The sequence below is a fragment of the Ranitomeya imitator genome, chromosome 4, assembly GCF_032444005.1.
Source record: "Ranitomeya imitator isolate aRanImi1 chromosome 4, aRanImi1.pri, whole genome shotgun sequence".
NCBI classification, from domain to species: domain Eukaryota; kingdom Metazoa; phylum Chordata; class Amphibia; order Anura; family Dendrobatidae; genus Ranitomeya; species Ranitomeya imitator.
Genome location: NC_091285.1, coordinates 349,847,238 through 349,860,329, shown reverse-complemented (window position 1 = coordinate 349,860,329; position 13,092 = coordinate 349,847,238). Strand labels below are relative to the sequence as shown.

Below are 13,092 nucleotides of genomic sequence, written 5' to 3'. Positions count from 1 at the left end.
GTTCAGGGCAGAGCAGTGTGACGATCTCCCTGCTGTGCTCTGAACGGCAGTGAGCAGTGATTGCAGCCTGTGCTGTAATAATAAGTACAGGTTGCAATCACAGCTCCTGGCTGCAGATACTCACCCCGACCCTCGCTTCCCAGCAGCAGCTTCTCCCTGGCAGCTCCTGCCATTGGACACACTGAGCTGTGTGTGCGATGACAGAGGAAAATAAAAAACAAAATGGCCACGATCTCCTCTCACAGCTGTGACGTAGCAGCCCAGTGGGCGTGCCCAAGTCACAGCTGAGAGGCAGGAGAAGCGGTCGGAGCCCGACTGTTGGCTCCTATGCCCATGGCTGCCGTAAGTGAGGAGTGCAAGTGTCGTGCCCAGACACTTACACCCACACTAATGAAAATGGCGGCCTCCAGTGGCAAAAGTAAAAATGAATAAATAAAAAAGTATTAAAGTACTACATTTACTTTTGTATTAAAAATAATTGATTATATAATCAATAATTATTAATACAAAAACTAAAATCACGGCACCCTCCCTTTAAAGAAAATGTAGCCTAAGGATGCTTTCACGTTGCATTCAGGCACACGTTTATTGGCCCTGTTGGGGCTTATGTCCAAACCCAAACGTGCGCTGCCGTGCATCATTTTCTGGCATATATGTCTACTGCAAGTGGACACACAGGTGCAGGCTACTGCTACTTACCTGGTTTTTTTAAGTGTCAATTTTAACACTTTTTAAAGTCTTTGATGGATATATTCGAAGAACCTAAAATAGAGTACCAAGTATTAAAGTTATGACATAGAATTACATAAAGTTAATGTCATAAAGAGATCCTCTTTATCGTTAGTTATCAAGTTGCCAAAAATGTTCCCGTTGCCAGGACCTCATGAAGTTCAAAATTTAATTTTTTAAAGGAGTTGTCCACTGTTGCCAATTTTTTTTTAGTTTAATACATGTATTAGGAGCTAAAATAATTTTGGCAATTGGATTTCATACAAATTTGACTTCTATATCCTCCATGTTGTCTGTCTGTAGCTTCAGAATGACTTAAGGTACCGTCACACTGAACGATATCGCTAGCTATCCGTGACGTTGCAGCGTCCTGGCTAGCGATATCATTCAGTTTGACACGCAGCAGCGATCAGGATCCTGCTGTGATGTCGTTGGTCGCTGCAGAAAGTCCAGAACTTTATTTCGTCGCTGGACTCCCTGCAGACATTGCTGAATCGGCGTGTGTGACGCCGATTCAGCGATAAATAGAAAAGAAGAGCAGCATCCATACCAGGTGATAGAGATCCAAAAAACGATTTATTCTGCCATCAAAGGTTACAACGTTTCGGCCAAGGTGGCCTTTGTCAAGTAGACAAAGTCTCAGAAGTGGCCATCTTAAATAGTGTGGAGCCCACATGGGCACCAATCACCATCAAGGGGCGGCCTTTATTAAATATACATAAAAATAAAAAATTTGTGCTTGAATCACTTTCGACATATAATCACAAAACCAATAACACCCAAATCTCATAACCCATAACAGATAACATATACAGAAACAGAACAGAGAACATAACATCAATTCACAGCCCAATAGCTGTGTTTGTTGCTCCGTTGTCATGGTGAGGCTTCATCCAATCACATGCATTTGATAGGGCAATCCCCTTACTTGTCCAATCACTAAGTGTTAAAAAAAAAAAAGGGCGCAAAGTACATCACCCTCCAATCGTGACCAACCTACAGGAAAGAATCCACATGGCCATAGAACGCCGGCGCATGCGCACAGAGCACACCACACGGCCGATCATGTGACCGCCCCATGGTGCCGCCCAGCGCGCACGCGCCAGACATCGCAGGCCAGGCGCCGGAGAGAGAAGGCACAGCGAACGCCGCATGGCCGACCCGGAGACACCACAGCGTATCAACGCCAGGGTCTCCAACCCGCCCACACGCGATACTGCACCTGCGCTCCCAGGACAACCGCGGACATAGCCAAATCCATGGCAACTACACTCCCTACATAAAAAAACAATGGTTACATAATGATTTGACAGACAAGGACCACAGGGAGGGAAAAAAGGGCCAAACATAACAGAGTAACACCCAAAAAGGAGGGAGAATTTACAAAAAAACAATATAATAGTTAGCCTCCGTCTGTTCCTAGGATGCCAAATCTCGAACTTATCTGTAAAAAAAAGAGGGGAAAATAAGAAAAAAGAAGAATTATAAAAATTATTACAAAAGACTAGTAAAATTTGCAAAAATTGCAAAAAATAGCACACAATTAAAAATACACAGAGGGGAAAACGCACACTCTAAATGAGTAGGGGGGACACAATATCATCGATTGTTGAGACTAAATCTATAACCCACCTAATATACCAGATATCCATCTTGCTACAACTATGTTATGCAAATCTGTAGGTTATAATCTACATTAAGTCCTTTGGGTTGTAACGTCTCTAATACTGAGATCCACCTCAACTCCTTTTGTTTCAATTTAAGTGTCCTATCACCCCCTCTCCTTAGAGCAGGAACCCCATCAATGACTCTAAAACGCAGCTGATTAATGGAATGTCTACATTCACTAAAATGCATTATATTAATCCGGAGAACAAATGGAAGTTTGTATAAAAATTAACAAGCTTTATTAGAGACAATACATATACTATAGTTAAAAAACAGGCACATATACAAAAGTGACTGTGCAAAAGACGCTATAATACAAAAAAAACACCAGACAAAAAAGAGAGGGTTTGCCACTAAATAAACATTATATACACCTAATTGCATGGTAAATGTAGGTATAGACAAGTATATTCTGAGACTATGCCCAAAAGAACCCTATCAATCACATGTAGGGATAGACCCTATGGCAAATTGTAAACCCCTAGTGATAGCGATTCTCAGCCTCCGGTACACATAATATGTGTCAGGCATATGTAAAGTTACTTTGCCCCATATTGTGTCCATAAGCAGAGGGTAGTCAGAGACAACGTGTCTTACCTAATGTGGCGTTTCGCTGCTAATAGCGTTGCTTTATCAAGGGGAAGTGTGTCTTCACATGTCTGTAGGACCTTAAAATAGTCATGGTAACGAACCACCTGACCGTCACCTGATTGAGCCCAGTGCCCTACTGCGCAATCGCGGCGCGGGCCCACGCCGCCGTCCGGGTCCACCCACCCAGCCCGGACCCGCCCCAACAGGGAGAACGAGCAGGCACCAATTGGTCCCGTCCGTAATCACCGCAGGACAATGCCGGACTGAGGGGGCGGAGCCAGACGGCAGGCGCGCGCACGCGCACCACCGCGGCAGAGCCCGGAGTCAGTGTTCAACCCCGAATCTAACTACTTACAAGCTGTGGGTGAAATGCATTAATGTACATGGTAAGGACGCTATGTAGTAAGTCCCATGTTTGCTCCAGATGACGAGATCTTTCATTCCACTTCCAATCTCTTGCAGCTTGTAGTGTTTATTTCCATGATAAAGGACGGGGGGGGGGGGGGGAGGGAAACCAGGATGTAGACCCCAAATAGACTCATACCAATCAGGCCTAAATGACATAAACATTCACTAAAATGCTTAAGAATTGGTAAGTCCTGTAAATTTGTACGTATTGTGCTCTTGTGCTTACTTATCCTTGTTCTTATTTCTCTCGTTGTTTCACCAACGTACATTAGTCCGCATGGGCACACTATTAAATAAATAACAAATTTTGATGAACATGTGTACCGTTCGTTAATCATGAATTTTTTACCAGTTCGGGGGTGACAAAAACTGTCACCCTTGAGCATATTTCCACAGCAAGCACAATTGAGACAGGGAAAGTTGCCCATCCGAGGAGGACAAAATGTTGTCTGGATGGCAACCTTGCCTGTCCCAATGTCGGATTTCACCAGTCGATCTCTCAAATTACGCCCTCGTCTGTATGACAATATAGGGCGTGGACTGAAATCTTGAATATGGGGCAAACCCCTATGCAATATCCCCCAGTGTTTATTGAGAATATTGGCAATACCATTGCTGGCCGGACAATAAGTAGAGACAAACGGCACCCGTTTTTGTTTATCCTTTATGTTATGAGTCTGTAGATCATCATCAGTCAATCTGATCACCTTCTCCCTATGACCTAGCACCTTCACCTTTGGATACCCTCTCTGTATAAATTTTTCACACATTTCGTCAAGTCTTGTATCACACATCTCTGTGTCAGTAACTATTCTTCGTACCCGAATAAGCTGGCTCCAAGGTAGTGAATCCATCATACGTCTTGGATGATAACTGTCATAACACAAAAGGCTGTTCCTGTCAGTCACCTTGGTAAACAAATCAGTCCAAAGTTTATCATCTTTTTTATAGACCATAGTGTCCAAAAATTGCACTCTATCAACCGAGCAGGTCATAGTGAATTTTAACTCCGGGTGTATACCATTAAGTTCCGCCAAAAAGTCAAGGAGGCACTCATTGGTACCCTCCCATACACAAAAAATGTCATCAATGTAGCGCCACCAGGCCCGGACGTGCCGCCAGAAGATGGATCTGTACACATGTTGGTCCTCGAGTACCGCCATGTAGATGTTGGCATAAGTGGGGGCCACATAGGACCCCATGGCGGTACCCCATAGCTGCTGGTAGTACTCATCCCCAAAGAGGAAAAAATTCCTCCCGAGGATGAACTCCAGCAGTGTGAGGACCAACTGTGCACAATCCGGAGGCACGTCCGAGCCCGATAGCGCCACACCGACAGCACTCAAGCCTCTTTCATGTTCAATGGATGTGTATAACGACACAATATCAAAAGAAACCAAAACTGTCGAGGCACCCACGGAGATGGTACTCAATTTCCCCAAAAAATCATTTGTGTCCCTAATATAGGAACGGGCAGAAGTCGAGAAAACATGCAAGATTCGATCTAGAAAAATTGCAACCTTATTGCACATCGACCCCCGGCCCGATACAATAGGGCGCCCAGGGGGATTTAGCAAATCCTTATGTATTTTGGGCAATGTGTACAGAACTGGGGTAATTGGCGCAATCACAAACAAGTATTCCCACAGCTTCTGATCGATGAGTCCATTGTTGAAGGACTCATCGATCAGAAGCTGCAACTCCTTCTGAAAAATAGCAGTAGGGTCACATTTCAACTTTTTATAAACCGCAGTGTCAGATAATTGAGTCATAATTTCAGTTTTATACTTCACAGTGTCCATAATCACTACCGCACCGCCTTTATCGGCCGGTTTCACTGTAAGCGCAGTATTCTTAGAGAGACGGTCTAAGGCGTGTCTTTCAGCACTGGACAAGTTATTAAATCCACCATTGTGAAATCTCTCTCTTAATTTCTTAATGTCCCTCTCCACCAAATGCATGTGATTGGATGAAGCCTCACCATGACAGATCGCTTGTAAAATGCTAGCATTCTGCAAGCTAATTACGTTTTTCCCGCGGCAGGGAGTTCCGGAATTGCCGTGGAAATTTACGGGGAAATTCCAGACGTGTGCACATAGCCTTAGTGATAACACGTTAATAAGCTTTAGTGGACTCATTTTTATTAAGTTTAGGATTTTTATTTTATACTAGTTTTAGAAACCGATGATTAGAAATAAAGTACTATTAACATAAAGTAGTGTTGGCAATATCCATTTCTAACCATTTTAACTTCTCTTTTAGGTTACTTTGCTCTCTTTTCTAGTGGAAACAGAAGTTTCATTCCTTGACTACATAAAAGGAGGGTAAGTTTTGTATTAAAAATTTAGGAACTTTGGGTTCTAATAAAACTGGATTAAAATAATATGTTGTTTTCTAATTGGACATAACACATGCTTGATCCTCATCATTATGTGGGACCATCTTTTTCAGAATTACTTTGCCTTTTTTTGAAGGTCTAATAATCTAGGATAACAGCCTCATAGATACTGATGATGCAGGTAATTTAGGGCATTCAAACCATAGATCTGGGCAATATGTTTCCACATTGCTGCTGTTTGATTAAGGCCTATTTCTGTGCAGTTTTCAACTGTGTCGGAGCCATTTTCCCAGGTACCATTGTATGTATGACGCCAGCATCCCTTTCGCTTGATAAAAGCAGAGTAAACTTCCTGAAAAGAGTGGCTTCCAACAGCACTATCTCACTACACATTTTAGCTGATCGCTGGGGTACGTTCAAAATGGGATGGAGATGTCCTGTTGAGACAACTCCTTTCAGACCTGTGCTAACACTATACAGACGTATCATCTTACCAAGAGCTACATTGGCTAAAAGCTTCACCTGCACATTGAGACTAATATGGACCTGTTCCTTGGCTATTAATGTCTAGTATCTGCATATTTATACTTTTGATTTCTGCATTGTGAAATAGTGGTATGTATTAAGTGCTGTTGTCGCAATCCGTTTTTGGATTTGTGGCAGATCTGGTTCCATGGAGTTAAACCTTTTAAACTATTGGGGGTTAATGTCAGTTTTTCCCCCACTGGCAAGCTGGTGTAATTGCATTGCTGCTGGGTCAGCTGATGTGGGCAGTGACCATATCCACCATCCTTTAAAAGGTCACCTGATGCATCAGCTGACTGTTGGCAATGGTGCAATCTGCAGTGATCAAGCTGGAGTAAGGAGCACTCTGGGTGCAGTGGTGTTTCTGCTGAGTTCGCTTATCTGGTGCCTTTATTCTGCTGTGCTGTGCTTTGCAGCAGAGAAAGCAAAGTGTGAAATTGTGTTACCTTGTCCCTTTGGTGTCTGTCACTTCCCTTTGTGTTTATTACCTGTAGAGGCGAGGCTAGTGCTCCTTGCCTGCCAGTGGACTAGCCAGGGCAGTTATAGGTGACAACTAGGGACAAGGTATCCTGACAGCGGCTGGGGCAGGACCCGCATAGGGCGTTAGGGGAGTGCAAGGACAGGCTCAGGCTTTAGCTCAGGTGGTGACCATCCCTCATTCTCTGTTGGTAGGGCCTTACTCCCCTCTTATTCCATCCCCATTGTGTGTTGCAACATTAGCTGACCGACCATGCGTCGTGTCACACCGTGATAGTCACCTCATGACAGTTGTATTAACATGCATCAAATCTAGATGTGCAGTATAAATGGTAAGGAGTACAACTTAGGCCTCTTTCACACTTCCGTCTTTCTTTTTCCGTCACAATGTGTTGTTTTGTGAAAAAAACGGATCCAGCAAATGTTTCTGCTGGATCCGTTTTTCTCTCATAGACTTGTATTAGCGACGGATTGTGACAGATGGCCTTCAGTTTCATCCGTCGTGTTCTGGATCCGTCGTTAAATTGCTGTCCGTCGGGTGGAGACAATGCAAATAGAAACGTTTTTTGTGTACGTCGGAAAATCGCTCAACAACGGATCCTGTGCTGTCCGTCATTGGCTATAATGGAAGTCTATGGACACAGGATCCATCGCTGACTGTCAAAAGCAGGAATCCAGCGACAGATGCCGTCTTTTGAAACTGAGCATTCACGGAAGAATTTCCTGTCAGGGAAATTCTTTCTCGCTCTCTCTCTTTTTACTATTGATGCTGCCTTTGCAGGTCATTGTCTCGCAATGCATTACTGGGAACGGGGGCTGTGGGGGACACCAGAAGGTAAGAATATCACGATTTTTTATTTTTTTTATTATTTTTAACATAGGTTGTGTTTGTATGCGTTTTCACAGTGGAAACATGCGGCAAAGACGCATACACAACGTGTGCACATAGCCTCGATGGATCCGTAAAAAAAATGGACCCAGTGCATCCGTTTTTTACAATCTACACAGGATCCGTCTTTTCAACATTTTGACTGATTGTGACTGATTGTAAAAAACGGAAGTGTGAAAGAGGCCTAACACCTATGTGTAAAGGATTACTAGAATTATATTTTTAGTAGATTGGTTATTCTGGACAGGCTAAAGTAATTATTAAAGCAGATTTGAAAGAAGAATAAAATAGCGGCAACAGATTTTCCTGTAAGAGACAATTTGTAATGATGTATTCTTCCCATTTGTCATACATCTTTGATTATGCTGTTCAGTAGCTCTTCACAGATTAAAACGTATGATACGTTCAGCACAAACACTTGCAACTGTCAGCTAAACATAGAACAGTCAGATCATAAACCTCATCACTGTGAAACATAACGCCCACTCACAGGCATTTTATTGTAGAAATTTTCTCAAAGTCTTGCTTTCTGCTTCCCTGTAGCTGTGTCCTTGCAATATAATTGAACTTATACTGATATCATTCATTGCTGCACTTGAATAAAAATGTATAGTGTTGTAAAAGCTCCAACATCTAAATAAATCCATCAGAACAATAACATATATATAGTACTGTGCAACCACTTATGCCGGTATGTAAAAAATTGCTGCAAATTAAGAATGCTTTCAAAAATAGAAGTATTAGTAGTTTATTTTTATCAGTTAACAAAAAGGAAAATGAATTAACAAAAGAGTAATCTAAATCGTTGCTATATTTGGTGTGACCACCCAGTGCCTTCATAACAGCATCAATTCTCCTAGGTACACTTGCCCAGATTCATTCTGCACCACAATTCCTTTATTTTCATACATAGACGAGTCATCTGCCCTTGTTTCCACCTTGAAGGTATGGTTTTTGGCTGCTATTCTTCCATGAAGGATATCAGCTGCTCTAAGTATTCTTTGCGACCACTGCATCTGTGATCCTCAACAAGGTTTACTTCTTGATGTTCTCAATTCCTTGAAGTACAAGCAGATACTTATCCATCATGCAATACCATCAGGGAGGTATTTGAATGACTAAAAATTTATTTTGCATCAGGACAACGAGTCTAAACACACAGGCAGTATAATTTCAAACTATCGTCTGCTTAAAGAAGCACAAGGAGTCCTGGAAATGATGACTTGGTCCCTACAGAGCCTTCATCTCAACATAATCGCATCTGCCTCTGATTACATTAAGAGACAGAAGAATTTGTGCAAGCCTATATCCATAGATGATCTGTGGTTAGTGCTGAAAGACTTTTGGAACAACTTCCATGAAAAGTTTCTTCAAAAAGTGTGTGCCAGTGTACATAGAAGAATTGATGCTTTGGTGCTGTTTTGCAGGCAAAATGTGTTTGCACAAAATATTGATATGATTTAGATTTCTCTTTTGTTCTTTCACTTTGCATTTTGTTAAATAAAATAAATTATTAACACTTCAATTTGGAAAGCATTCTTACTTTGCAGCATTTTTTCACACCTGCTTAAAACTTTTGCACTGTGCTGTATGTGCTCTGATTGAATGCGTTTAATTCGATGACCTTGATTCTGTGAAAGAATACAGCTGTGTCCGCTCTTAACTAAACTGAAGAAACACTTCAATATGATGACATGCTAGGGAAAACTCTCTATAGACCGATATTCCAATCAAAACCTCTATGTGGCACACACATACATATATACTGAGTGATTCACTTGCTACTTTACCCGGAAAAATAGCTGTAAATTCTTAAAGAAATGATCTATCGTACTGAAATTTGGACTGGACATACTTTGGTTCATGACAAGTGAAAGTGCAATGAACCTTAGCAACGACAAGAAGCATCCTTGCGCCGAATTGTCTCGCCGACTTGTCGCCCCATCAGTAATATACACTACAAAATAGACTTGCTGCATCATGCCTTTCTGCGCAACATTAGTTTGTGTGGTGCTTGCATTTCACTCTTGCTAAATTCCTTCTTCATTTGTTAACAATGTACAGATACAGTTTGGAGGAGCCTGTTTTTATTGTGACATCTTTTTGGAAAACTGAGTCCTTAAAAAGGTGTTTTCGCCTCAAATTTTTAATTTTTATAAGGGCTAATAGGAAAAATGGACTTCTCGGTTTGTTGAGCAATTTCTCCCGAGTACCAATACCCTACATCTAATCGCTAACTACTTTTGAGGCACCATGCAAAGCTCAGAATGGAAGGAGGGTCATATTATAATTATGTTATGGTTTGCGAGTGCCATGACTCACTGGGAGAGCACCTGGGGTACCAGAACAGCAGAACTCTCCATAAGTGACACCATTTTACAAACTACACCTCTCAATGAATTCATCTAGTTGCGCCGTTATCATATTGGCAGTGAAAAAAATAATTACATTTTAACCACAAAAATGTTGTTTTAGCCCCACATTTTACGTTTTCACATGAAGTAATGGGTAAAAATGGTACCAAAATTTGTCACACAATTGGCAATACCTCTATGTGGCTGTATAGTACTGCTTAGCCACACGACAAGACCTGGGAGGGGCGGAGTGCTGTTTACCTCTTAGGGCTCAGATTTTCCTAGAATAGTTTGCATACTCCATAAACAGAGCCCCTAAGTGCTAGAAGAGCAGCAAGTGACCTCCGTTTTTAAATTATAGGCCTTTGGGAATTTATCTACAAGTGTAGTGATGATTTTAACGCCATGGCTGTTTTTCAGAAACAAGCAGCAGTGAATGATGCTGAGTTAAAATTGCAAATTTCCTATTGTAGTGCCAGTACATTGTAGTTCCCAGTACATTATGCTCAGCACGTGCTTTTGTAGACATGCACCCGTAAATTCGGAAGGCTATCATTGCTACAGAAATGCCAACTGTGAATGCTAAATGTGGTTTAGACACACTTTGGGGCTCAGAAGGGAAGGGGCATTTGGCTTTGGGAGCGCAGAATTCCCTGGATTTGTTTTGAAGGACGAGGAGCCATAGTGCATTTCCAAAGCCTTTGTGCTTCCAGTGACGTGGAAGCACACTATATTTCCGTTAACAGATGACGGACCTGAGTGGGGACATGCTTTTTTGTGGACTGAATTGAACGTTTTATTTAGTACATTTTACATAATATTTAGGATCACATTTATCCTGCTCTCTATGCTGAGCACTTGCTTTGGAGTTTCCATCTAAATCTCCGAGTGACATAATTCAAATGAAATCCCTGAGGGATCCATTCACTATAATGAGGCAGCAGAGTTATTCTGGACTCCGTTTTGCCTTTGTTCAGCAGTGTCCTTTTTTTCAGTGGTGCAGAACACTGTGGCAGACCGCACTTTTATGCATGCCTAAAAAGACAGACACCCCTGGTTCACAGGCCAGGCAAAGACCACAGTGTCCCCATCTGCCTCATTATAGTGAATCTTCTGCCGGAGGTTCCTTCTGAATCACATATTTCGGAGAGGAGATTTACATGGAAACGCTGATGTCAGTGCTCAGTGCAGAGCCCAGTATAAATGTGAGCCGAGCCTTACTTTAGTAACATACATAGTAACATAGTTAGTAAGGCCGAAAAAAGACATTTGTCCATCCAGTTCAGCCTATATTCCATTATAATAAATACCCAGATCTACGTCCTTCTACAGAACCTAATAATTGTATGATACAATATTGTTCTGCTGCAGGAAGACATCCAGGCCTCTCTTGAACCCCTCGACTGAGTTCGCCATCACCACCTCCTCAGGCAAGCAATTCCAGATTCTCACTGCCCTAACAGTAAAGAATCCTCTTCTATGTTGGTGGAAAAACCTTCTCTCCTCCAGACGCAAAGAATGCCCCCTTGTGCCCGTCACCTTCCTTGGTATAAACAGATCCTCAGCGAGATATTTGTATTGTCCCCTTATATACTTATACATGGTTATTAGATCGCCCCTCAGTCGTCTTATTTCTAGACTAAATAATCCTAATTTCGCTAATCTATCTGGGTATTGTAGTTCTCCCATCCCCTTTATTAATTTTGTTGCCCTCCTTTGTACTCTCTCTAGTTCCATTATATCCTTCCTGAGCACCGGTGCCCAAAACTGGACACAGTACTCCATGTGCGGTCTAACTAGGGATTTGTACAGAGGCAGTATAATGCTCTCATCATGTGTATCCAGACCTCTTTTAATGCACCCCATGATCCTGTTTGCCTTGGCAGCTGCTGCCTGGCACTGGCTGCTCCAGGTAAGTTTATCATTAACTAGGATCCCCAAGTCCTTCTCCCTGTCAGATTTACCCAGTGGTTTCCCGTTCAGTGTGTAATGGTGATATTGATTCCCTCTTCCCATGTGTATAACCTTACATTTATCATTGTTAAACCTCATCTGCCACCTTTCAGCCCAAGTTTCCAACTTATCCAGATCCATCTGTAGCAGAATACTATCTTCTCTTGTATTAACTGCTTTACATAGTTTTGTATCATCTGCAAATATCGATATTTTACTGTGTAAACCTTCTACCAGATCATTAATGAATATGTTGAAGAGAACAGGTCCCAATACTGACCCCTGCGGTACCCCACTGGTCACAGCGACCCAGTTAGAGACTATACCATTTATAACCACCCTCTGCTTTCTATCACTAAGCCAGTTACTAACCCATTTACACACATTTTCCCCCAGACCAAGCATTCTCATTTTGTGTACCAACCTCTTGTGCGGCACGGTATCAAACGCTTTGGAAAAATCGAGATATACCACGTCCAATGACTCACCGTGGTCCAGTCTATAGCTTACCTCTTCATAAAAACTGATTAGATTGGTTTGACAGGAGCGATTTCTCATAAACCCATGCTGATATGGAGTTAAACAGTTATTCTCATTGAGATAATCCAGAATAACATCCCTCAGAAACCCTTCAAATATTTTACCAACAATAGAGGTTAGACTTACTGGCCTATAATTTCCAGGTTCACTTTTAGAGCCCTTTTTGAATATTGGCACCACATTTGCTATGCGCCAGTCCTGCGGAACAGACCCTGTCGCTATAGAGTCACTAAAAATAAGAAATAATGGTTTATCTATTACATTACTTAGTTCTCTTAGTACTCATGGGTGTATGCCATCCGGACCCGGAGATTTATCTATTTTAATCTTATTTAGCCGGTTTCGCACCTCTTCTTGGGTTAGATTGGTGACCCTTAATATAGGGTTTTCATTGTTTCTTGGGATTTCACCTAGCATTTCATTTTCCACCGTGAATACCGTGGAGAAGAAGGTGTTTAATATGTTAGCTTTTTCCTCGTCATCTACAACCATTCTTTCCTCACTATTTTTTAAGGGGCCTACATTTTCAGTTTTTATTCTTTTACTATTGATATAGTTGAAGAACAGTTTGGGATTAGTTTTACTCTCCTTAGCAATGTGCTTCTCTGTTTCCTTTTTGG

The 13,092-nt window shown here is 41.9% G+C and overlaps 1 protein-coding gene across 2 annotated transcripts in view; it reads left to right on the top strand.

Moving 5' to 3' along the window:
* The window catches only part of CPNE8 (copine 8), a 545,271-nt gene that overhangs the window by 438,117 nt on the left and 94,062 nt on the right, over window positions 1-13,092 (top strand). For both annotated transcript variants that reach the window (XM_069764995.1, XM_069764997.1), the window contains exon 13: window positions 5,659-5,720. In XM_069764995.1, the coding sequence (XP_069621096.1) occupies window positions 5,659-5,720 (62 nt within the window). The remainder of the gene's footprint in view (window positions 1-5,658; window positions 5,721-13,092) is intronic.